This window comes from Manis javanica, chromosome 2, assembly GCF_040802235.1.
Source record: "Manis javanica isolate MJ-LG chromosome 2, MJ_LKY, whole genome shotgun sequence".
NCBI classification, from domain to species: domain Eukaryota; kingdom Metazoa; phylum Chordata; class Mammalia; order Pholidota; family Manidae; genus Manis; species Manis javanica.
The window spans coordinates 130550088-130575218 of NC_133157.1; the positions used below are offsets into that span (position 1 = coordinate 130550088).

A 25131-nucleotide genomic window follows, 5' to 3' on the forward strand; every position below is an offset into this window, starting at 1 on the left:
GGGAAGGTATGACTGTCCCCAATATTCTCTATCCATGATATTCTCATCCTCAAGGTCTCTCTGAAGAAGTTGACAAGGCAGGTGAACTAAGACAAACTTTACAGCAGGCTGGTAGCTGGGACAGTGCCTTCAGTGGCACACACAGAGGCCTAGCACATAGCAGCTGCCTTTAACCCCAGCTGTGCCACACACCAAGTGTGTGTGTGACCTTGGGCAAGTCACTGGACATTTTTAGATTTTAGCTGCTCTAGCTGGTAAAGAGGGGATGAGATTAAATGCTCTGAGTGTCTAGGCCTAACTTGATTCATTCATCTGTTTTGCCCAGGGGAGAAGGGAAACAAAAACCTGCTCTTCCCTGACAGGCAGCAGCAGTGGAAAAATCTGACTTCTGCGGGAGATTATCCGAATTCTTTGAATGTAGTTAATTTGCCTAACTTCTGGTCTCCTCAACAGCACAAACACTATTATATTGCTTTTTCCTCCCTGAGAAGCAGGCACAGACTGGCCCTTGCTGGAAGTTGTCAGGTTGGGCTGCACGGGGTTGCTTCACTGGGGGAGTGGGAACATACCTGCTGCCACCCAGCCCCGGCTCACCAAGGGCAGCATGAAAGTGTGTCAGAGGAAAAGGGGCGGGCCAAGGATCAGGGGACAGACAGAGGGAGATTTAGGGAAAAGGAAAGTAGAGGGAGGGAAGGGGTCATATGAATGAAATGATTGCCAAGCTGTAAGAGACAGAGTATGAGCATCGATTTGAGGAAAGAGGTTTGAGTTTCTGTGTGGTGGTAGATAGCAACTGCTGCTGTATTTGATGAACATTCTGCCTTTACTTTGAAAAATGATGGCTGGGGTTTGGGGAATTAGGTTGAGAGATTGGAAAGTTTATAGATACTTGAGATTCTATAAGCTCTTTTGCTTTTTAACCTTTTTAAATGAGAAGTTCCAAACACACAAAAAGATGCAGAAAATATAATGAATTCTCATCACATCTCATCTGGATTCAGCAATTCTTAATTTACGGCCAATCTTGTTTCACTTTTACCCCTTCTTCTTGTGCCATTATTTGAAGGACATCCCAGACAGCAGTTTTATCCACTGATGTTCCAGTATTTGTCTCTCAAAGGACTGTAACCATAGTACTACCATCACACATGAAAACCTAACTTCTGGACTGCAAATATCGTCAATACTGGGTACTTTTGGATTGTTTTATTTTATATAAAAATTTGTTTTAGGAGCCAAGTCCATACATTGCAATTGTTTGGTATGTCTGTTAAGTTATAGATGTCTCTCTTTTATGGTTTTATTTTGTTGAAGAAATTATGTCATTTGTCTTTGAGTTTCCTGCAGATGCAATTCAGGCTGATCTTGGCAAGATTGCTTAGGTGGCAGTGTGCACTTGCATCAGGTGGCAAGTTGTGTCTTGCGTTCCATATAAATCAACACCTAGGTCCAAGTGTTTGTGAGGGCTTACAAAATGATGTTCTGTCATTCCTTCTTCACTGATTGGCTGGGCTACTGCTGTGAGGAAAACCTTCCCCTGCTCAGTTTGGTTACACTGACGTGGTTTGACAAGGGTGCAATGAACGCTTGTTTTTTTCCTTTATCAGTTTTCCGGGTAGTAAGTAAGTTGGTTTCCTGAGACACTCCAAAACAAAAAAAAATTTTTTTAATAGAATCATTCTGAAGGTATGGATTTAAACTTGTTTATTATTCTAACTGATGCTCCCATTGTCTCAGGTACTTGTGATACCAAAGTTAAGTACTTCTAAAAAGCACACTCAAGAGATACATATTACTTCAAAAAAATTATAGAACTGTCAAAAGTGGTACAAGTGTGAGAAGACTGACTAGAAGTCTGGACCATGGTACTTTTCAACCACTATTTATAAAACAAGTGTGAAACTAGTGCTTTGTGAATCCATATGAAAAAAAATTGCATCCTTGCTCTCCAGCATGTTTCCCTAAAAAAGTTGTGATCACAACAGATGTAGCCAGTGTTAACTTGGGGCCATAGACACTTTTGAAGAATTACCCCTGGCCCCTAATTTGTGCATTTCTAAAGAGAGGGCTCATCATTAGTCTCAAGATAATCATGCTCTAAATAAGATGATGTGCTACTGGACCCAAGGAATCACCCATGATGTCTTCAGACTTGCAGTCAGGGCTGGAGTTGCTCAAATGTGCAAATACTAAAAGTACTCCTGATCTAGGAAGTTCTAGATGCTTTTGTATCAAGGGAGACTTTCTTTGCTAGAACATTCCACTCATGGGAATTAGGTTCTATGGACAAAGGGATATAACCTTTTTCATTGGTGTTCTCCAATGCTGATTAAGAAAAGCCTAAATTTATAGGTTGAAATATCATCTACCTTCAACTCCCAGAACTTCTAAACAATGGATGCAATGCTACCAGCTGGTCCAAAAAAAAAAAAAAAATTGAGGGGTCTGATGAAGGCAAACTATAAAATGTTCAGTTTAGTCTTTCTGTGTCTGTCATCAAGGTTGACAGATGGGAGCTTAACTAGGCATTTGCTGATGTTTGTAAAATTAATTTAGTAACATGGTAGGTAGCTGTATATATATAGACACACACACACACATATATATATATATATACACACACATATATATACATATAATTAAAAACCAAGTACTGTGCTGGATCTGCATATTCAGAAAAGCATAAAGGCAGACAAGCCAGCACAAAGGTGGCCAGTCCCCAGCTCCTGGGGCAGGTGAGGAAATGCCAGTGCTGATTCATGGGTGATTCAGTGACACTATGACCCCACTGACTACTAGTTTATCAGATGCCTTCGCTTCCCTTACCACCTTGTGAGCACACATTCCAGGATGGAGCATAGCTTTAAAAAGACCTTGCCAGGTGGAGACTATCTTTTGCTCCTAAATATTAAAGCACACTCACTGTTTTTTATGAAGTTCAAAAAGAAAAATCAGGCTACCTTCAACTCAGCTTAGGCAAGCTGAAGACAGTAGATGTATGTCAGTACTTATGTATCATTTACATAATGGCTGTTGGCTAGGTCAGTGATTACCAGATGTAGACCCAAGGAGGGAATGTTTGAAGTACTAATTGCTTATGTAATTTTAGAAGCTGATCAAGGTAACTTTGGAATGATAATCTATATAACATCTCTAGAAATGGTTAGAAAATTGCTTTCTGATTTTTCTGATGAGAACGTTGGTATAATCTACACATTTGACTTTGAATATCCAAACTCAGAAACCTTCGGTCCCTAAATTAAAACCGTAAATTAGTTAAATCAGGATGCTTTGCTATTAGATTTACAAGTGTATCCAGAAAGCGGCTAGATGTTCACCCCTCTTCAATCTGATTGCTATTTCTGACTCTACTGCTTTCGAAATGGTTTCATAAGTCACAAAACTTGACTTACTTGAATCTTTCTCTTACTCACCAATAAATTTCAAAGGTTTAAGTATTTATGATTTTTAAAACCTTGTGAGCCTTGGCATGACCTCCTTTGCCATACCAACACATTTTGGCATATGTCTTCCAAACATTCACCAGCCAAGAAGCTTTTAAGGGCTGATTATGTGTGTACTTTTTTAATTGTATAATTAATTTATACAGAGAAGTCATTTGGACTGATCTGTTTACAATCTTTCCCCATTTTCACTTGTGCTGGCCAAATACAGTTCACAGAATAGTCAACATTTTCTTGAATGATCCACATTATAAGTCTCCCATGACACAGAGCACTTAGTCCTTCACTTAAAGACTATGATCTCATTTGAACAGAAATATTTTACAGTAAAAGATTCATTACTTTTTCCCTCTTATGAATAAATCCACCAAAATTGATATAATATGGTCAGATTTTCAACACACCTGCTTCTTTTCAAACTCATTATTTGCAGGTATTATAAACCAACACAAATAAAATTCATTTTCCCCAAGCCTTCTATAACTTACTATACACCCTCAAGTTTAGCTTTTACTATCTTCTTGCATGTTCTAGCACAACCAATTTTTACCTTAAGACCAAACTACTCTCTTTTCCCCTCTTTTTTATGTATTAGCAGCCAACTGCCTCTGCTCCTGCTTTTCAGACAACACTAAAGCTCTCAACCAAATCCTTCAGGTGGTTTTCTTTCAGTCGTCCAGAATACACCGCGACAGTTCATGTGTGTTCACCACCTTGCACTGCTACACCGGAAAAGTCACAACGTTCTTCATTGGCTCAAAAACAGTATGGCTTGGTTTCAGTTGATAAAGGTAATATGATTTAAAACACACACACACACACACACATATATATATATGCACATATGTACACATTTTTATCAAGGGGGACAAATAAAGGCTACCAATCTGTAAAGCTGGCAAAGTAAAAAAAAATAAATAAATGAAGTAAATACTAAAAACTACTTTGTAATAAAAAATAATTAAATACTTGGCAGGTTAAGTGAATGAAAATGAGGAATGTGGAGTGACAAAAACTAATATAAAGTATTCCAGTTGATAAAGTGGAAAATCTGTATAAAGTTTTATACTTTGTTTCAAAAGGAACTTATGTTTCAGTATAAATTCTAATGTATTACACACCTGTATTCTGTGTAGGTTTTAGGAGCCAATGTTAAAATTTCAAATTCTGCACATGCAGTTTATCAAAGAAACACTGGTAAAATCCCAGTATTTGCAAAATTTTAAGGTTTGGTAGCTATTGCAAATATCACAATAGGTAGTTATTGGAAAGTCCTGATGAATTTAGAATGAAGAAGAAACCCATTCCATAAATATTTCATTTGATTAAAAATACCTGGCTTGCATGTTCCAAATTATGAGAATATATCTTAAAAAAAAGGTTGCAGTTTTAACAGTAATCTGTATATATATCTTTAGCTGCCATTAAAAAAAACAAAAAGAACCAAAAACAGAAAATGTTGACTAGTATGAAGTAACCCTGCAATGCTCCCATGCTCACTTACAAGAAAACCCAAACTGTATACATTTATAAATAAACACGCTTTGCACCAGTAATACACAGAAATTCCTTTATACTGAAGTCTCTTTCCATTCGCCACCCAATGGAGATTTGTCCCTTGGCTTTGGGAAGCCAGGCTGTGCTCGGTGCGCTCTGACACTCTTCATGTCTGAGTGCACGCAGGGGAGGCACACACTGAAGTGTCCCCATCAACTTCGACCTGAGTCACACTGGATGCTGTGGATGCCCTTCTCTGGGTTTTGACATTCCCTGCAGACGGGTTGTTCTCAACGCACTCTTCATGGAGTCCGGGCAAACCCTGCAGCTTGGCTGGACTGGTGGCCTGCTGGAAAGGGGCTATGGCAGCTCGAATACAGTTGAACCACTGCTGCTTGTGGAACACATCATTGGCTTGCAGAGTGTGAGACTGGCCTGGGGAGGGGTCTTGAAAGCGAACTCTAAAGATATTTTTAGCTAGGAAAAGAAAAATTGGGAAAAAGAAAGGAAATCAGACTTAAAAACAGTTTGTGTAAATGAAGTGGTCATATAATCTTAGTATGGGTGCCGGAATTTCTGTACATGTACGCTTGTTAGGTGGAGGCATTAAATAAAGCCTTAGGACAGTATTTATTAGATGCACCTACTGGTGTCAGAGCACAACTTGATGACAGCAGCAGCTATAGGACAATGGAATCCTTTCATTTGTAATTTTTTGTGTGGACACACAATTCTTTTTTATTTTCCCCATGCTGTACCTTCAGTCTGTGACTAATTTGTAACTGGAAGTTTGCACCTCTTTATCCCCTTCACCTATTTTGCCTACTACCCCACCCCACCAGGGCAACCACCTATTCTCTGTCTGAATGAGCCGAGTTCTGTTTTGTCTGTTTTTCAGATGCTGTATGATGAAAGTAAAATCACATGGTATTTGTTTTTCTCTTTTTTCACTTAGCACAATATCCTCTGGGTCCACCATGCTGTCACAAATGGCAAGATTTAATTCTTTTTTATGGCTGAGTTATTGCACATGTATCCACATCTTCCTCATTCATTCATCTATTGATGGACACATATCTTGGCTATTGTAAATAGTGCTGCAGTTTACATAGGGGTACACATATCTTTTTGAATTAGTGTTTCTGTTTTCTTCAGGTAAGTGTCCAGAGGTGGAGTTTCTGGGTAATATGGTATTCCTCTCTGTAAGTGTTTGAGGAGCCTCCATACTGTTTCCACGGAGGCTGCACTAATTTACATTCTCGCCAGCAGTGCACCACAATCTTGCCCATACGTGTTATTTGTTTGTTTTTTAATACTAGCCATTCTGACTAGTGTAAAGTGATATCTCATGTGGTTTTGATTTGCACATCCCTGATGATTAGTGATGCGGAACATCTTTTCATGTGTCTGTTGGCCATCTGTACATCTTCAGAAAATCTCCATTCAGGTTCTCATTTTTTAAATCAGATTTTTTTGGGAGGGGGGTTGAATTGTGTGAATTTTTAAATGTATCTTATATTTTAATCTGAGACAGAATTTTTAAAGATTAAAACTAAATTCACTTAGGTTCTGAGTTTGTTAATTTAAACAATTTTACAATTTGTATTTTTACCTTTATGTGAGCTGCCGAAAGCCCCTCGAAAGGATCCTCCCATTCTAACGTCTCCATCCTGCAGGTCTTCTAGGACCAGCTCTTGGACGGGGATTGGTTGTCGGTAAACTTGGTAAGAGTGACGTTCATTTCGTGTAACAGCCCGAGTCAAAACCAAGATGTCTTGAAACAGGAAAATGTAAAATTTCTGCAGAAATGAGAAACAAATACTTCCTACATGTGGAACCCTGTGATTTTAAGTGATTGGAATTTAGACATGATTGATTTCATCACATTTATTTCAGATTCCCCTTGTAGATGACCTCAGAAAGAGGAGGATTCTAAGGCTATGCATGTTCTGCTTGGAGAGCCTGTCTAATCTCAGACTATAAAAACTTTTTATTGGCATATAACATTAGATGAGGTAGCAGCAGAGTAAACACTGCACCCCACAAAGACCTATCAGTAGGAACATGACTGGAAAGACCAGGATTGTACACCAAAGTTTTCTAACAAAGTAAGGATTTAAACAATGCAAGCTTGTAAAAATGTTAATGGTTCTGCTTTCTCCCATACAAATTTAAGTCTTTATAGAACAGCTGGGACTAACTATAAATCAGAGACATCAGATTTCATCTTTCTCCAAAAAGAACCTCAACTTATTAATCATGCTCCTGAAAAGCAAGTAATGAAACAAAAAATACCACTCATGCTTATACTCAGCTCTGGCAGGTACTTTTTCAATTAAAATTCTAAAAGTAAGTTTGCTTCCAGTTAGTCTGCTGCAGAAATCTGGTTAGTAATGGTAAAACTACTTCCGTCACTAACAACTCTTCAGAAAAATCTTCTGACGGATATGTTATTTTTTTATGAAACATGGAACTAATAATTTATTCAGAAAAACTGCTAGTCAAATTGATTTATGCTCCAAAACTAAAAAATAAAATATTATTGATTCTCCAGAGACATCTAAGTTATGCTGTAAAGACAGAAACCAAATGTTTGCGTCATGAAAGCTGGTAACAAAGAACAAAAACCAGTAACCTTCTTTCACTATTTGATGAGTTTATTTTATAACCTGCTTCATAATCTATGTGGAAACAAACTGGGTGAGAAAGGGAAGCAATGGCTCATTTCCTATTAGTTCTAAGATACACTTACATGTCCATTTTTATTCTTCAGCTCCCCGTGGCAAAGCAATACTTTGCTTGCTTCAATTCGAGGATCCTTCTGCCTTTCATTCAGATACTCCAGTCTGTCGATGTAATACTGACATTCTGATTCTCCTTTCTTCAAGTTGATATCAGAGAGAACTCCTTGTATTATCAATACCTAAAAATTATCAGAAAACTGATGGAGCCTTTTCATAATAATGTCAGTTTCCCTATAGGGCTAAAACACCACATCAAAATGATAGAATTTTAAAGCTTGAAGGGACTCTTGAAATCAGTTAATTCAGTCTGTCCCTTCATTTTACAGATGAAGAAACAGTTTCAGCCTAATTAGGTAATTTGCCCAAAGTTCTCCAGCTAGCTAGTGGAAGTGGTAAGACCAGAATCCAGTCTTTTGATTAGAATATAAATACAGATTGTGTCCTGCCTCTTTATTACAGTGTGTGGTGCACGAGCATATGGGGTGCTTAAAACATCCACCAAACACCTCCCGATGCTGAGTCACTATGCATAACTGAGAGTAGCACTGCATAACTTTCTAGACAACTAATGTATAAATTTGGAAAACACAAGAATCATTAGTTGGACTACTTACAGCTTCCTGCAGAAGCTGAACATCAGGGTGGTCCTCTGGAGTATGTCTAAGAATTTCTTTTAACAGTAAAGGGTATTTGACTAGGCGACTTCGGGGATTATCGAGGAAGCTCCACAGATCTAGTTTTCTGCTGAAGGGAGACTCAAGACATCGCTGGAGAAAGTCCTGGACTCCTGGGTCCTGTTTCTTTCGGTCAAGAAGAGCTTTGGCTGCCAGCTGGTTACTACAGTAGCCTTTGTAGGCATTCAAGCCTGGCAACTGAAGAGTGACAAGACAAAACGAAGTACGGTAAGTTCCTGCCATGGTCAGTCCATTAGTAAGCTTGTGAACATGAAACATAAAGCTCACAGCTGTCCTGGAAAGCTCCGACAAGCTGTGAGCACTGTCCTGCAGGTGATATTAGGGGGAGTAGAGTATTCTGGGCCAACACCAAACACCCTTTTCTAATTTCCCTAATTTAGCTAAATTCAGCCAAACACTCATGACTTTTACTTTCCCCAACTAGTTAGATGCTAGTCTTCTCTAGTCCCAGGACACCGTAGCCTTCCTGTATCACCTTCATCACCAACCTTCAGACTGTTTCTTTACTGGACTGTCCCTCACTAGATTATTCATGTAGAGACTGCCTTTTATCTCTCAATTCCCAGTGATCCCTCCCACAACAGTGCTAAGCATCTGGCAGGCACTCAAATATTAATTGAAGGAATGAAACAGAAAATTAATGGCATATAATGTGAGAACTCTGTAGAAGGAGGAAATATTTTAAAAATAAAACTGTATCATTCATCAAGTAGGTTTTTAAACAGAGACTATAAGTTCCTATAGCTACAAAAATTTGTTCAATTTTAATGCCTTGTTTATCTATTTTTATAATCCAGTTCCTGGATCACGTGGTTCTGATATTCGTTACAATGACAAGTGTGGCATGTACTTGTGAAAAACTCTCTGGAGTAAAATACTCACTACATACCCAGTTCACAAGAATGTGACCAATCTGCTCCACTCTCCCATCAGGCTTCGTTGCTTCGCCTATTCTTGCCAACAAATCTGAAGCAAAAGAAAGAAGAAATAACAAGAACAGGTTTATTTTAAAAATAATTCAGCACTAAATTAGAAGTTTAGATTTAAACTTACTTGTATTCCTGCTGTTCAAGATTCTAAAGAAAATTAAGTAGCATATCTCACCTTCATGCAAAGGTATGTAAGCATCCAAGTCACCAAATATATGTGTGAGTTCCTCTTCTGACATGATAGACAACTTTAACATGGGGTCGTGGTAGGCCTACCAGAGGGGGAGAAATGCGTCACACAGAGAGATCAAGCAAAGACGACATTATGAGAGATCTGTACTTGAATGCAAGTTTGAGTAACTGTACAATCGTCACTGTGGATTCTGCTGTAAAACATAGAAGAAACTGAGGTATATCTTTGCTAATCCCCCTAAAAGACTCTCTCACTGACATTTATATTTGAAGATGTGTCTAATAAAGCTCATGTAAAAAAAAGTATTCACTAGTAGATATTTTCTGCTTCTAAAAAGAAAACTATGTTAGAATTTGTTAAATATAATTTCTAAAAAGCAGAGTGTATGATAAAAAGTTATACACTGACCTTTCTTGCAAGTTTGAGATCTTCAATTAAGTCCTGTTCACCTCGGGACATTTCATATATTGCCTAAAAAAAATGGAGCAGACATCATAAGTCACCATCCCTTCCTCCGAGAAAGGAAAATTATGTACAACTGATATTCACCATTATTTAACTGATGTTTCAAACAGTCCTTTTTAAAGTGTCTCCGTCTGAAAACTAAAATTCAGAATGGAGTCTCAATGTTGTATATAGTGCCCTATGTTTTATAACTTTACCCCATTAAGAGTTCAATCCGATGAACCCCACTAATCACAAAGTGTTGCTTAGGTGTATTAAGAATTACTGTCAAATACAAAAATGCAAATTGATTTTGCCTTAGGCATTAGTTTGCTAATCTTCTGGCAAAACACCTATTTAAAAAACAGGTACTATTTTAGTATAAGCCAACATATATGGTCTCGCTACTGAATGGCAGCTTACCTCCTGACGTTTGATTTCTTGGGCAGTTAAAGACTCTCTCGTGTTGACGCCGAACGTCTCTGACCACAGGACACTACTTCTCCTTTTGGCAGGTGTTGGGACTGTTGATCTGCGTGATGACTTTTGGGCAGAAGCTGGGGATCTGCTGTCACCATGATGTGTAAATGGCTTAACAGAAGAATAAAAGAGTGAACAAAAGAGAAAAGCTTTGGAGGACACTAATTGTTCTTTTTTTTTCTTAAAAAAAAAAATAGACAAATTAGAAAACAAAATTCAGAGAATTTCTCCAGGCATTTATCCAAGCTTCAATCTATCATTGTAAAATATTATCAGCCAAAACTACTTTTTAGAAATAAAAGCTATCCAAGATCATGCTTTGAGAGAAGATATAAACTAATATAGTGAGATTAGATAAATATTGTTCTGGTATTTATTACCAGCATATTCCAAAGGGAAATTTATGTTTAGTAAGAGTGCAAACCTGTTTGTATACCTCAAGGAAAAAATACCAATTTTAGGCTTTTAGAAAAAAGCCTCCTCACTACATTACTCACCTCCAGCCCCATTCCCCCTTACCTGTACTCTATGACCAAAGCATCTGGCTGCTCCATTTCTCACAGGAGAGATTAAATTTGCCAAGGATGTACCTCGAGTTAAAGGTCGAACTCTTTTATTGCTTGGTTCCTATAAAAACAAAATCAGGTTATACTAAATGTGTGTCTCGGTATAATGATTTTAAACAAGTTTGGACAAAATTGAGCCCTCTCAAAAGCTAGTATTTACATATTGTAAAGTACAGAACTTTATGGGATTCTGAAAATGAATGTTTTCTTCATTGTTATAATACTAAAAACACTATTGAGTAGCAATAATGTATAAAAAAATAAATGGTGCAAAAAATTCCAGTTAAATACCTGAGTATCACTGAGAACATACCAAAAATTATCATTAAACACGAGAAAAACTAAAATTAAAGAAATGACCTTCTAGAACACTATAGACCTTTTAAGTTTAACATAGAGAGTAACTTAAAAAAAACCACACAGGTAAGATTCCTCAAGGGAGGAACAACCTAAGACAGGCACAGTCACAGGGGGGCCATCAGGTGAGAAATTGGGGATCAACAGAGGTGAGGCTTAGAACCTCACCCCCCGTTTTGAGAGAAATCTTCTGCATCCGTGGATGTTTTGTTGCCCTTGTCTAGCTTGGATTAATACTTAGTCTACAGGCACACACCTGATCATCTAATTTGCCCTCTTACAGCACCAAATTATGTTTTCTACCTTTATCTTGCATCTACCTACCACTTCAGCATTTTATTTTAAAAAAATAATAATAATAAGGGAGAAATGTGGGATTTACATATAAATCAAGTATAAAAATCAAACGAATAATCATATTTGACTTGACTGTTTATAGTTCATGATGCATGATCAAAACTGAAAGTTTCTGTGATATGACTGCCCTTGCACTGTTCACCACGTAAGAACTTATTCACTATGTAGGAACTTGTTCACCATGTAAGAACTTGTTCGTTATGCTTCAGAAGATTGGAGACTGTTGAGAATTAGGCTTGGGGTTGATTAATGATTGTGCATTGAGTCCCCTATACAGAATTTTATTGTTGTTAACAACCATTTGATCAATAAATATGAGAGATGCCCTCTCAAAAAAAAAAAACACACACTATTATGAAAAATTTCAAACATACACAAAAGTGGAGAACAGCAGAATGGATCCCATGTACTTATTATTCAGCTTCAGTAGTTTCTGGTGAAATAATCTGTTTCATCTCTGCCCCTGGTGGAGTATTTTAAAGCAAATCCTAGACATGATATAATTTCATTCTTAAATACTTCAGTCAGAGACTAGTGTTTAACTGCACACGTCTGACGGTGGAATGGTCAGTTCTGAAGGCAGGGAGGACCCTGTCGTGGGAAGTGTTCTGCAGGGCAGGACGGTGGCCAAGGGAGTGAGTGCTCAGGAGTCCGGACGGCTGGGCTCCAGCCCTGGTTCCAGCACTTGCAGGGAAACACCCTGGGCCTCTGTTTTCTCCTCTGTAGGAAGGAGTGAGTACTGAAACTTCTCTTACGAAGTTGTTATGAAGATTAAATAAGTTATGCTGAAAGGGCTCAGAATAGTGCTTAGAACACAGGATGTGTTATCCCCACTTCCCAGTAAAGGTTGGGATTTATAAATAATTAGAGCCTCACTTATACATTTAACTCATTAACACAAATTCAGAGTAGTTATAATTCTATACGTATTATTTCAAAAATAATAGTAGTATAGCAACCATCACTTATTGTCCAAGGATCTCAAACTTTGCAAACTGCATTATTCTTCTCTTACTGGTAGGAAAATGGAGGTATACCATTACATGACTCATACAGCTAGTGAAATCAAGAAGGCTGATCATAAAGCAGTCCTATGATTATAATGTTTGCGCAGTAAAGTTATTTGTTTGTATTTGATGCCTTTGACAACTGTGGCATTCTTGAAAAAATGACTTTGATGAGACTTCAGAAGGACGTATAATTAAAAATTACATTAAAATTACCATTTGAAAGTAAAAACTACTATTTAAAAATGACAGATGACACATTTTTTTCCTCAAACTTGTTTGATATGACTAATGTCACATAAAAAAGTGAGCGAGGGGTGAGGATACTGAGGAAAAATAATCCTCTTAGAATAATTTAAGAATAAAGTGGCAGAAAGAGTTAACATTCTCTGGAAGGAGACTTAAGTGACTTGATTACTCAAAGAAGCAATTAGGCTCATTAAAGCCCCTCAGGGTATACAGACGTATCAGAAAGAACTGACCTGCAAAGTAAGGAGAATTTTAAAAATAATCAGAGAATTCAGACCTTTGAAGAATTAAGAGGCGGAGCTCTAGACTAACCCAGCTCTGCCAAAATAAACACTTTGAATATAAAGCCACTAAAGTGCAAATGTTAAACGGACAGAGAAAGAAACCTTCAAGATATATAGTAAAAATGCACACTGTGGCCAGAGACATGTGTGATTGCCTTTATAACACACATCCGTGCAAGCCTGAGGTGACACACACATGGGCAGAAGGTCCAGTATGAGGCATTCCTTTCTATTCAGTAAAGACAGTACAGAGTCCTCTGGATGAATGGAGATGCAATTACCTCACAGGAAGACTGGCCAATATTAACTAGAAAGAAAGCAGTTGTCAGAAAGTTGTGTTCTCCTTTTTTGTAAACAGAGGTTAATTTCTTTTCCCTGTTTAAAGCATAACAAATTTGACTTCCTAGTACATCACAAAACATTTAATTTCAATTTAAAAGTCTTTGGAAAGGTACTCTTCCCACCGAATTTGAAAGGAAAAAGTTAGTTTAGCTGGGAGGAAAGGAATTTTTGAAATCCTTACCTTTATAGGATCAGGTATTGTACAAGTAATACTCTGTAACTCAACATTATGTGATATTTAAAATAAAAACTACAGAATTTAGATTGAGATAATTAAACATAAATATATTTAAAGCACCTTTCTGAAACTAATAAAGACTTCGCTTATGCACCCTCCCTAGGGTGGCAGGATATTATGTTCAGTAGTATTTGGTGTTTAAATACGTTCTGCATTTAACATTTAGAAATTCATCTATAATCTCACTTCTTCACAAGGTATGATATTCTTAAAGAGTTCCAGTCTAAAATGTCTTCGTAAGAGCAACCGGCTAGCTCAGTCTGTAGATCTTAAAACGTCTTGGTAGGAAAGTATGGTACTAAGGTGGGAAATACATGGCTTGGGGTGGAGGACACCTTCATAGTTTTCACATATGCTTCTGGGGATCCAATACTAACTTTATTGCCTTACTAACAGGATATGTGTGCAGAATGTTTGCCAGACACAACACAAACTTTTCATAAATAAGAAAAATTTTAATGAATAACATAAAAAGTGTGATTAAAATATAAAGGTGTTAATACTGGATATGGTTCACTACCAATTCAGGATACATATACACTATTTGAGGAAAAATATACAGAAAGCTTTTGTGGGAAAGTGATATTGATTTATATTCATGGATCACCTATAAGGATGGGTCAAAAATTTCTCAGTTCTGCAATACAGGATAGGATTTGGCCCATGTGAGCTACAACCAAAAGCAGTTTTTCTGTAGAGGATCAGCTGGACCATTTAAATCATCTTGGTTTGGTTATTAAGAACCTAACCATTGCACTGTCACCAAACACACTTTAAAGACAAAGTTCTTTGAGAGCTGGTGTTGCACCCACATCTGCTGGTTCGCCAACCCAGTGTTTGGAGGTGATGAAGGGAAGAGAGACCCATCCTACCGTTACCCAAGTGGGGTTCCCATAATGGTGTTGCTAGAGTTTATTTTGTTGTGAAGTGTTGTTAACAGCGTTATGATGCATACACGCAGCCTAAAGAATGAGTGCAGGTCGTTAAACTATAGGTACCTCAAAATACAATCTGAAAATCTATGAGGATAAACACAGAAAAAGCCAACTAGAGTCACATGCTCCTTTCAACAGGACTAAAGTTCACTTAGATGAGAACAAATATCAACACCCACTAATATAAATTCATATCGTTTATTTTGCTTATTAGCTTTTAACCAGACTACCTGGGTTTAGCTAGGCAATCACATGATTATAGGCACTCTGTCTTTAGACCAAGTTTTTAATCAATTTATTTTACTAATCCACTTGTACTCAGATTTATGTCTTGAAATAGAAAGTTGTTAGAATCAATTTGAAGTCTTTCACTGCTACTACCTTTGCAGATAAAAGCAACAATATGGAAAAATTCTGCTGGGGGCTGTTTTTTTTTTTTTAAGTTTTTCACAACTAGTAATGGCACGTAAGAGGAAATGTTTTAGGAGAGTCTCGCCTATAGTAAGCCAAATCAAGACACTTAAAAAAATAGTATTTGACAGATTGTTTGGATTACTGGATGAATAATCTCCTCTGACTGGCAAGGACTTTAAAAAGAGAAGAATGAAAAGAAAAATTATTTATAAAAAGATACAAATGAGTTGTGATCACATAGGATTTCTTCCCTTTCTACTTAGTAATATAAACAGTAAAATTTAGTTATTTATTTATGTTCTAGTGCCAGTATAAAAACCTGACAACATTCCTGGTGTTTATAAATTTTGGAATAAAGGTGTGCCACAAACATGACCAGTGTCTGATACCGAAAAAAAAGACTAGTTCTTCATGGTACAAAAGATGACCAGTTTCAGTATTTATAATAGCAAAGTAGGCCTTGCTCTACTCAAAGGAAATGCTTATATATTTTGAGAAAATTGAAACACAGAAGCAAAAGCCAAAATGAAACAGAGAAGCAGAAACCAAAGCTAAGCCACACCAAATGAAAGCATACCTCCTAAAGATGGCACCTATTTTAACTACCAAAATGTGTATGTACGACACACAGTGCCGCTGAGGCATACAATAAGCTGCACATATTTAAAACATAATTGGTAAGTTTTGATATATGCATACAGCCACAAAACCATCACACAATCAAAACAGGAAGTATATAGTTAATTTGAATAAAGGAGCGCTATTTCGATCTATCATGTAAGCAGTAATATAGTATACACTATAGAGTATTTGAAGCAGGGAGTATATATATTGTACAATGCAGTATAAAGAAAATAACCCATGTAGTACTAAATATTAACAGTCAAAATCCCATAACTGTCATAAAAATCATGACTTATATTGATAAATGTTCATAAAGACCTTTAAAAACCACAATGACTTCACAGACAAAGCAGAGAAAGTAGAAGCACCCCAAATATTAATGATTTGTTGGCTGAAATATTTTAACATATTTTTCATTCTGAAGAAAAAGAAAGTCATACACAATGAAAGCATTAGATGTGGAAAGGAAAATAAAAAAGAGCACTAAGTCAGACAGCATTTTAGGGGCAATATGTTCACTGACTTGCAAGGAAGGGACTCGTTTTCCACTCACTTCATAAAGCGGTTTCTAAGACCAGGTAATAAAAATGAAAGTTAAAGTAAGCCACAACTATATTAAAAACCAGAAATGTCACCAATTTAATCAAAGTGAGCAACATAAACAGGGAAAATAGTTTTCTTTTTGTATAAAGTTTATGTACACTCAAGCTATGCTATGTATAGATACCATAGTTCTAAGACTCACACCATAGTTCCTAAACACATCTCAAGCTTGCACATAAACCAAAGCCATATATTTTAACACTCAGTAAGATCAAAAGCGTAAGATTACATTGTTATTAAATTACTAAAAACCTTAAAAGTTCCATAGAGTTAGAAAACATTCCTCTGGCTTCATTTTTCTCTAAAAGTCTTACCTCTTGTTCTCTGAAGGACTGATTATTAACATCGAGGACTCGTATAGTCCTTTTAATAGGTAGGAGACCTCCAATCTCATTCATTGTGCGTCACCATGCTTTACAAGCATCCCTTAAAATCATGGAAGTTCGGCAACGTCCAAGTCAGCCCTATAGCGGAGCACTACACAGGCACATGGGCTTTTCTTTCCAGGGATCATTTGTAACCTCTAAACAATCTTTAATGGTGCTAGCATAATTTCATTTGATTTATGGCTTATTTTATAGTAGTTAACAGAACAAATAGAAGGAGATGTTAAAAGAAATTATGTATCACCAGAAAGGTACTACAGAGATAACACATTAGAATGTAATTGTCAAAATGAAAATGTCAATAGTTAGCCTAAATAGCAGAATAGATATTAATGAGAAATTAGCAAGGTAGAAGATGAAGTTGAGGAATTCTCCAAGAGAATAGCATAAAAGACTAGAAAGGTGGAAGGAATAAAAGAGTTAACATATAAAATAATTCCACATGCTCCAAAATCTTGCTAATACAAGTTCTAGAAATAAAGATTAGATATAAGAGGGTGAAAATAATCCAACAAATGAGAAGATTTCATAAGGTTGAAATAAATATGGCACTTTAGTTAAGATAGTCCAAAGAATGCCTACCAGGATGAACAATTTAACAAAAAAGTCTGACTAAAAGAATATTAGATAAACAATCCCAGAGAGACAAAAGCAAAAGACTGGAAAAAACTCTGCAACATGCATAATAGACCAGGGGTTGATATCCATACTACATAAAGAACTCAAAGTACATTTTCCCCCTGTTTATTTCATTTAAAAAATTGAGGAAACACATGTAACATAAAATTGACAATTTTAAAGGGTAAAGTACTATAGGGTTCAGAGGTATTAAGTATATGCACATTGTCGTACAACTATATCCACTACTCTTCTCCAGAATTTTTGACATCCTCTCAAAACTGAAACTTTGTACTCACTACTCCCCATCTTCCCCACCCCTCAGGCCCTGGTAACCACTATTCTACTTTCTGTCACGATGGATTTGACTATTCTAAATACTTCATATAAGAGGAATCATATGTTTTTCCTTTTGTGTCCGGCTTACTGCACTTAGTGTAATGTTCTCAAGGTTCAACCGTGTTCTTGCTTGTATCAGAATCTCATTCCTCTGTAAGGCTGAATAATATTCCGATGTATATACGTATATACCACCTCTTGTTTATCCATGAGGAATTTTCTCTCTATTCCTAGATTGTTGGATTTTTTAAATCATGAAAGGATATTTTGATTTCGTTTATTCCTTTTTCTGCATCAATTGAAATAACCATGTATTTCCCCACCTCCCTTCCTTAATTCTGTGAATGCGGTGTTATTACATTGACTGGTTTTCATTTGTTGAGCCATCCTTGCATGCCAGGAATAAACCTTACTTGGTCACTGTATATAATCCTGCTTAATATGTTGTTGCAACTATTTTACCAGTATTTTGTTGAAAACTTTTGTACATATACTCAGAAGAGATGTTGGTTTATAGTTTTCTTTTCTTGTAGTATCTTTGTCTGGCTTTGATGTCTGGTAATGCTGTCCTCATAGAATGAGTTAAGAAATGCTCTTCCTCTTCAAGTTTTTGGGAGAATTTGAGGATGGGTGTTAAATCTTCTTTAAGTATTTGGCAGACTTCACCAGTGAAACCATCTGCTCAAGGTTTTTTTGTTGTTTTGGGGATGTTTTTGATTATGTATCCAATCTCTTTACTAGTTCTAGGTACATTCAGATTTTCTCCATGATTCAGTTTTGGCAAGTTGGGCATTTCTAGGAATTTGTTAACTTCAGCTAAATTATCTAATCTGCTAGTATAAAACTGTTCATAGTACTCTCTTATAATAGATTTTATTTCTGTAAATTGGTATTAATATGTCCATTTGCATTTCTGATTTTAGCAATCTGAGTCTTTTGATGAGTATTAGTTTATAATAAAGTACAATGTAATACCTGTCCTAAGACTTATATATCATGTCAGTCCTACTTTCTAAAACTAATTTTACAAAATAATGAGCAACAGAAAAGAACAGTGAAATCTACAAGGTTTTCATAAGAAGAAAAGTATAGGGAAAAAAATAACATACGTACAAAGAAAAAAAAAGCATAATAGAAAAACATGTTCACAAAAAAAACTGTGTTCCAAAATTAGCTATGAAAGAGCATATGTCAGAAGGGTGATAAAGTTAAGGAAAGAATTAGAAATATACAGAACCTGAAATCAGACAAAAAGGATGCCTGAATGCTTTTCAATGGATTACCTCATTTTCTAGGGCCATGTACCTTTTATTTGATTCACTGTTTGTTATTGATTAGGTTTTTTATTACAACCATAAGGGTTACATCTGTAAGATGTTAACTCTACAGAAAACTGATAGTACTGCAAATACTTTAGCAGGTAGAGATGCAGAGGCCATTATTCTGCTTGGCACTTAATTTAGCAACCTTATTCCATCACTCTTCAGTGACTAGAATACTTCAGTGTTTCCACAGCACTCTGACCAGCTTCACTGTTCTGCTGGCTCACTCATTACTATGTAAATTAAATCTTTAACAGGTCTTCACTCTTCAAAGAAAAAAAAATGCATAGCAAAACAGAAAGGCAAGCTACAACAAAATGAAGAGACAGTGTTTCCCCAAAAACCTTTAGTTTGTTAGACAGCTCTGAGACCTACATGGTGTCAGCATTTGTGCACAAAGATGCGGAGAGAAGACAACTGGACTTCTCTGGTGGCCCTGAGAAGAAGGGCCCTCAGTGTCATGAAAGCAGGAGACTAGCCTGGGAAGGACTCCAAGGATTGACTTCTCAGGCTGAGAGTAAGAACACTGCTACGCAGTAAAGGTCTATTGGTGCTGAAGCAGTCTGGGCTCTATAAACTCTCGAAACTAACATTGCTCTGAGAAAAACTTTAAGGAGTAGGATCCAAATTGGGCAAAACAGAATAAGAGAAACAAAGACAAGAAAAAGTTCAGATAAAAGAGAAGTAGGTCGGGCAAAAAAAGGAAAGCTCTCAGATAGCCTGAGGGTTGTATTTTTAAAAATCACTTTGTGAAAACAATAGAAGAGAGGACTCCAGAGTTACAAAGCTGAAAAACAGGCTATTTGGCCCACTCCTCTTAACTAAAATTACAGGAAAACTTACTGCACTTAAAAAGTAACAGAAGAAAGTCATGCGCCCCATTGAAAACTACGAAAGAAACAAAAAATGTGGAGTAGAATAATGTCTTTAGAGCACAAAAGCAATAAGTACAGAAGCAATAATTACACACAGAAAATAATTAGTTCAGTAATTTGAAAACACGGTAATTTGTACATCCTTGCTATGACCTATATGTAAAAAAGCAAAAGAAAATGACAAGTAACACATAAAATTGGTAACCACAAATCTAACATTTATAGTAATGCCGTAGTAATTTGTAAAAATGTAGACTGCTGCTGTCTTTGACCCATGGGGAAACCAAGTGAATAATTAAGTCAGTATCTCCAGGAACCCAGTTTTTGGTGCAGTTGAAAGAGATCTAGATAATAAGACTGACAAGATTATGTGAAAACCCCTTAGCCTTGAATTTGAAACAGTATAAATTCATGATTTATTATATCTTAAAAAAATTACCGATAGAAAGTGTCTTTGAAGAAATATTTGCTGAAAACTTCCCCAAACTGGGGGAGGAAATAAGCGGTCAGACCACAGAAGTACACAGAACTCCCAACAGAAGGGACCCAAGGAAGACAACACCAAGACACATAATAATTAAAAAGACAAAGATCAAGGACAAGGACAGAGTTTTAAAGGCAGCTATAGAGAGGAAAAAGGTCACCTACAAAGGAAAACCCATCAGGCTATCATCAGACTTCTCAGCAGATACCTCACAGGCCAGAAGAGAATGGCATGATATATTTAATGCAATGAAACGGAAGGGACTTGAACCAAGAATACTGTATCCAGCACGATTATCATTTAAATATGAAGGAGGGATTCAACAATTCCCAGACAAGCAAAAGTTGAGGGAATTTGCCTCCCACAAACCACCACTCCAGGGTATTTTAGAGGGACTGTTCTAGATGGGAGCACTCCTAAGACTAAATAGATGTCACCAGAGAAAATAAAATCACAGCAAAGAAAGCAGACTAACCTAATACTAACTAAAGGCAAAAAATAAAATAAACTACCCACAAAAGCAGTTAAAGGAAACACAAAGGAGCACAGAATAAAACAAGCAACATATAAAGAATGGAGGAGGAGGAATAAGAAGGGAGAGAAATAAAGAATCACCAGACAGTGTTTATAACAGCTCAATAAGCAAGTTAGGTTAGACAGTAAGATACTAAAGAAGATAACCTTGAACCTTTGGTAACCACGAATCTAAAGCCTGCAATGGCAATAAGTACATATCTTTCAATAGTCACCCTAAATGTAAATGGACTGAATGCACCAATCAAAAGACACAGAGTAATAGAATGGATGAAAAAGCAAGACCCATCTATAAGCTGCTGCTTACAAGAGACCCACCTCAAACCCAAAGACATACATAGACTAAAAGTCAAGGGATGGAAAAAGACATTTCACGCAATCAACAGGGAGAAAAAAAGCAGGTGTTGCAGTACTTGTACCAGACAAAATAGACTTCAAAACAAAGAACGTAACAAGAGATAAAGAAGGACATTACATAATGATAAAGGGCTCCATCCAACAGGAGGATATAACCATTATAAATATATATGCTCCCAACACAGGAGCCCCAGCACATGTGAAACAAATACTAACAGAACTAAAGGAGGAAATAGAATGCAATGCATTCATTTTAGGAGACTTCAACACGCCACTCACTCCAAAGGATAGATCCACCGGACAGAAAATAAGTAAGGACACGGAGGCACTGAGAGGAACAGGCCAAGGAAGAAACACAAAAGTTAAACAAACCAATTACGAGCAAAGAAATTGAAGCAGTAATCAAAAAACTACCCAAGAACAAAACCCCTGGGCCAGATGGATTTACCTCGGAATTTTATCAGACATACAGAGAAGACATAATACCCATTCTCCTTAAAGTTTTCCAAAAAATAGAAGAGGGAATACTCCCAAACTCCTTCTATGAAGCCAACATCACCCTAATACCAAAACCAGGCAAAGACCCCACCAAAAAAGAAAATTACAGACCAATATCCCTGATGAATGTAGATGCAAAAATACTCAATAAAATATTAGCAAACCAAATTCAAAAATATATCAAAAGGATCATACAGCACGACCAAGTGGGATTCATCCCAGGTATGCAAGGATGGTACAACATTTGAAAATCCATCAACATCATGCACCACATGAACAAAAAGGACAAAAACCACACGATCATCTCCATAGATGCTGAAAAAGCATTCAACAAAATTCAACATCCATTCATGATAAAAACTCTCAGCAAAATGGGTATAGAGGGCAAGTACCTCAACATAATAAAGGCCAAATATGATAAACCCACAGCTAACATCATACTGAGCAGCGAGAAGCTGAAAGCTTTTCACTGAGATCGGGAACAAGACAGGGATGCCACTATCCCCACTGTTATTCAACATAGTACTGGAGGTCCTAGCGACGGCATTAGACAAAACAAAGAAATACAAGGAAGCCAGATTGGTAAAGAAGAAGTTAAACTGTCACTATTTGTAAATGACATGATATTGTACATAAAAAACCCTAAAGACTCCACTCCAAAACTACCAGAACTGATATCAGAAAAGAACAAAGTTGCAGGATATGAAATTAACACACAGAAATCTGTGGCTTTCCTATACTATCAATGAACCAATAGAAAGAGAAATCAGGAAAACAATTCCATTCACAATTGCCTCAAAAAGAATGAAATACCTAGGAATAAACCTAACCAAAGAAGTGAAAGACCTATACCCTGAAAACTATAAGACACTCTTAAGAGAAATTAAGGAGGACACTAACAAATGGAAATTCATCCCATGCTCTTGGCCAAGAAGAATTAATATCATCAAATGGCCATCCTGCCCAAAGCAATATACAGATTCGATGCAATCCCTATCAAACTACCAACAGCATTCTTCAATGAACTGGAACAAATAGTTCAAAAATTCATATGGAAATACCAAAAACCCCGAACAGCTAAAGCAATCCTGAGAAGGAAGAATAACGTGGGGGGGATCTCACTCCCCAACTTCAAGCTCTACTACAAAGCCATAGTAATCAAGACAATTTGGTACTGGCACAAGAACAGAGCCACAGACCAATGGAAAAGAATAGAGACTCCAAACATATATGGTCAACTAATATTCGACAAAGGGGCCATGGACATACAATGGGGAAATGACAGTCTCTTCAACAGATGGTGCTGGCAAAACTGGACAGCTACATGTAAGAGAATGAAACTGGATCACTGTCTAACCCCATATGCAAAAGTAAATTCGAAATGGATCAAAGACCTGAATGCAAGTCATGAAACCATAAAACTCTTAGAAAAAAACATGGGCAAAAATCTCTTGGACATAAACGTTAGTGACTTCTTCATGAACATATCTCCCGGGCAAGGAAAACAAAAGCAAAAATGAACAAGTGGGACTACATCAAGTTGAAAAGCTTCTGTACAGCAAAGGACACCATCAATAGAAAAAAAAGGTACCCTACAGCATGGGAGAATATATTCGTAAATGACAGATCCGAAAAAGGCTTGACATCCAAAAGATATGAAGAGCTCATGCACCTCAACAAACAAAAAGCAAATAATCCAATTAAAAAATGGGCAGAGGAGCCGAACAGAGAATTCTCCAAAGAAGAAATTCAGATGGCCAACGGACACATGAAAAGATGCTCCACATCGCTAGTTATCAGAGAAATGCAAATTAAAACCACAATGAGATATCACCTCACACCAGAAAGGATGGCTACCATCCAAAAGACAAACAACAAATGTTGGCGAGGTTGTGGAGAAAGGGGAACCCCCCCTACAGTGCTGGTGGGAATGTAAATTAGTTCAACCACTGTGGAAAGCGGTATGGAGGTTCTTCAAAATGCTCAAAATAGACTTACCATTTGACCAAGGAATTCCACTTCTAGGAATTTACCCTAAGAATGCAGCAGCCCAGTTTGAAAAAGACAGATGCACCCCTATGTTTATCGCAGCACTATTTACAATAGCCAAGAAATGGAAGCAACCTAAGTTTCCATCAGTAGATGAATGGATAAAGAAGATGTGGTACATACACACAATGGAATATTATTCAGCCATTAGAAGAAAACAAATTCTACCATTTGCAACAACATGGATGGAGCTATAGGGTATTATGCTCAGTGAAATAAGCCAAGTGGAGAAAGACAAATACCAAATGATTTCACTCAAATGTGGAGTGTAAGAACAAAGAAAAACTGAATGAACGAAACAGCAGTAGAATCAAAGAACCCAAGAAAGGACTAAGAGTTACCAAGGGGAAAGGGACTGGGGAGAATGGGACGGTAGGGAGGGATAAGGGTGGGGAAGAAGAAAGGGGCTATTATGGTTAGCATGTATAATGTGGGGGGTGGGGGAAAGGGGAGGGCTGTGAAACACAGAGAAGACAAGTAGTGATTCTACAACATCTTACTACGCTGATGGATAGTGACTGTAACGGGGTTTGTGGGGGGGAATTGGTGAAGGGGAGAGCTGAGTAAACATAATGTTCTTCATGTAATTGTAGATTAATGATAACAGCAACAACAAGAAAAAGTAAATACATAATATGTAATTATATTTCAGCCCTTAGATAAATGGTAGCATATACTACAAAGAAAAAAAATTACATATATTTTGTAGCTCTTGGAAGAAAAGAAGGTCTATCAAACAAGCTCTAAGATATGAGATGAGGGTCTGTCTTGCCAATAGGTTTCAGACGCTATGGATTCAATGTGACCAAAGAAATGACAGTAGTAACATGCTTTGGGGTGAAAGTGCTTATTACCTGGTTTGTCATCACAGCGGTCGACCACTAGCATTTCTGCCTCCGTCCAGAGCACTGGGTGGAGCTCTCTATATAGTGTAATAATAGCTCATTGCCTAAAGGCATGGAAGCGGTAGCCTAACAACAGGCCAGTTACATCATCAGGTGGTTTAAGTTCAGTGAGGATCCTGGCCATAGGAACCTTAACTTCCCCACACTCCACCTGTGCATAAAATGAGAGTTCCTGTGGCCAGGATTCTCACCTGGCCATGGCTGACTAGCTCACTGCACACCTGTGGGCAATACATGGCTGTTGACTCTATATAAAGAGCTCTGCCCAGTGCTCTGCATGCAACACGGTGGCAGGGCTGCAAGGCTGCTGGAGAACAGAGAAGAGGCTGGAGTGGTGGCAGC

At 37.2% G+C, this 25131-nt stretch overlaps 1 protein-coding gene across 1 annotated transcript in view; it reads right to left on the minus strand.

Annotated features, from left to right (window-relative positions):
• Window positions 1–1191: 1191 nt before the first annotated feature.
• The window catches only part of LOC118966888 (neuroepithelial cell-transforming gene 1 protein-like), a 67143-nt gene continuing 43203 nt past the window's right edge, over window positions 1192–25131 (minus strand). The window contains exons 4-12 of the mRNA XM_073229446.1: window positions 10966–11073; window positions 10390–10557; window positions 9931–9993; window positions 9505–9601; window positions 9290–9366; window positions 8320–8577; window positions 7714–7884; window positions 6574–6760; window positions 1192–5438 (exon numbers count right to left, since the gene is read on the minus strand). Coding sequence (XP_073085547.1) covers window positions 5128–5438; window positions 6574–6760; window positions 7714–7884; window positions 8320–8577; window positions 9290–9366; window positions 9505–9601; window positions 9931–9993; window positions 10390–10557; window positions 10966–11073 — 1440 coding nt within the window. The 3' untranslated portion in view covers window positions 1192–5127. The remainder of the gene's footprint in view (window positions 5439–6573; window positions 6761–7713; window positions 7885–8319; window positions 8578–9289; window positions 9367–9504; window positions 9602–9930; window positions 9994–10389; window positions 10558–10965; window positions 11074–25131) is intronic.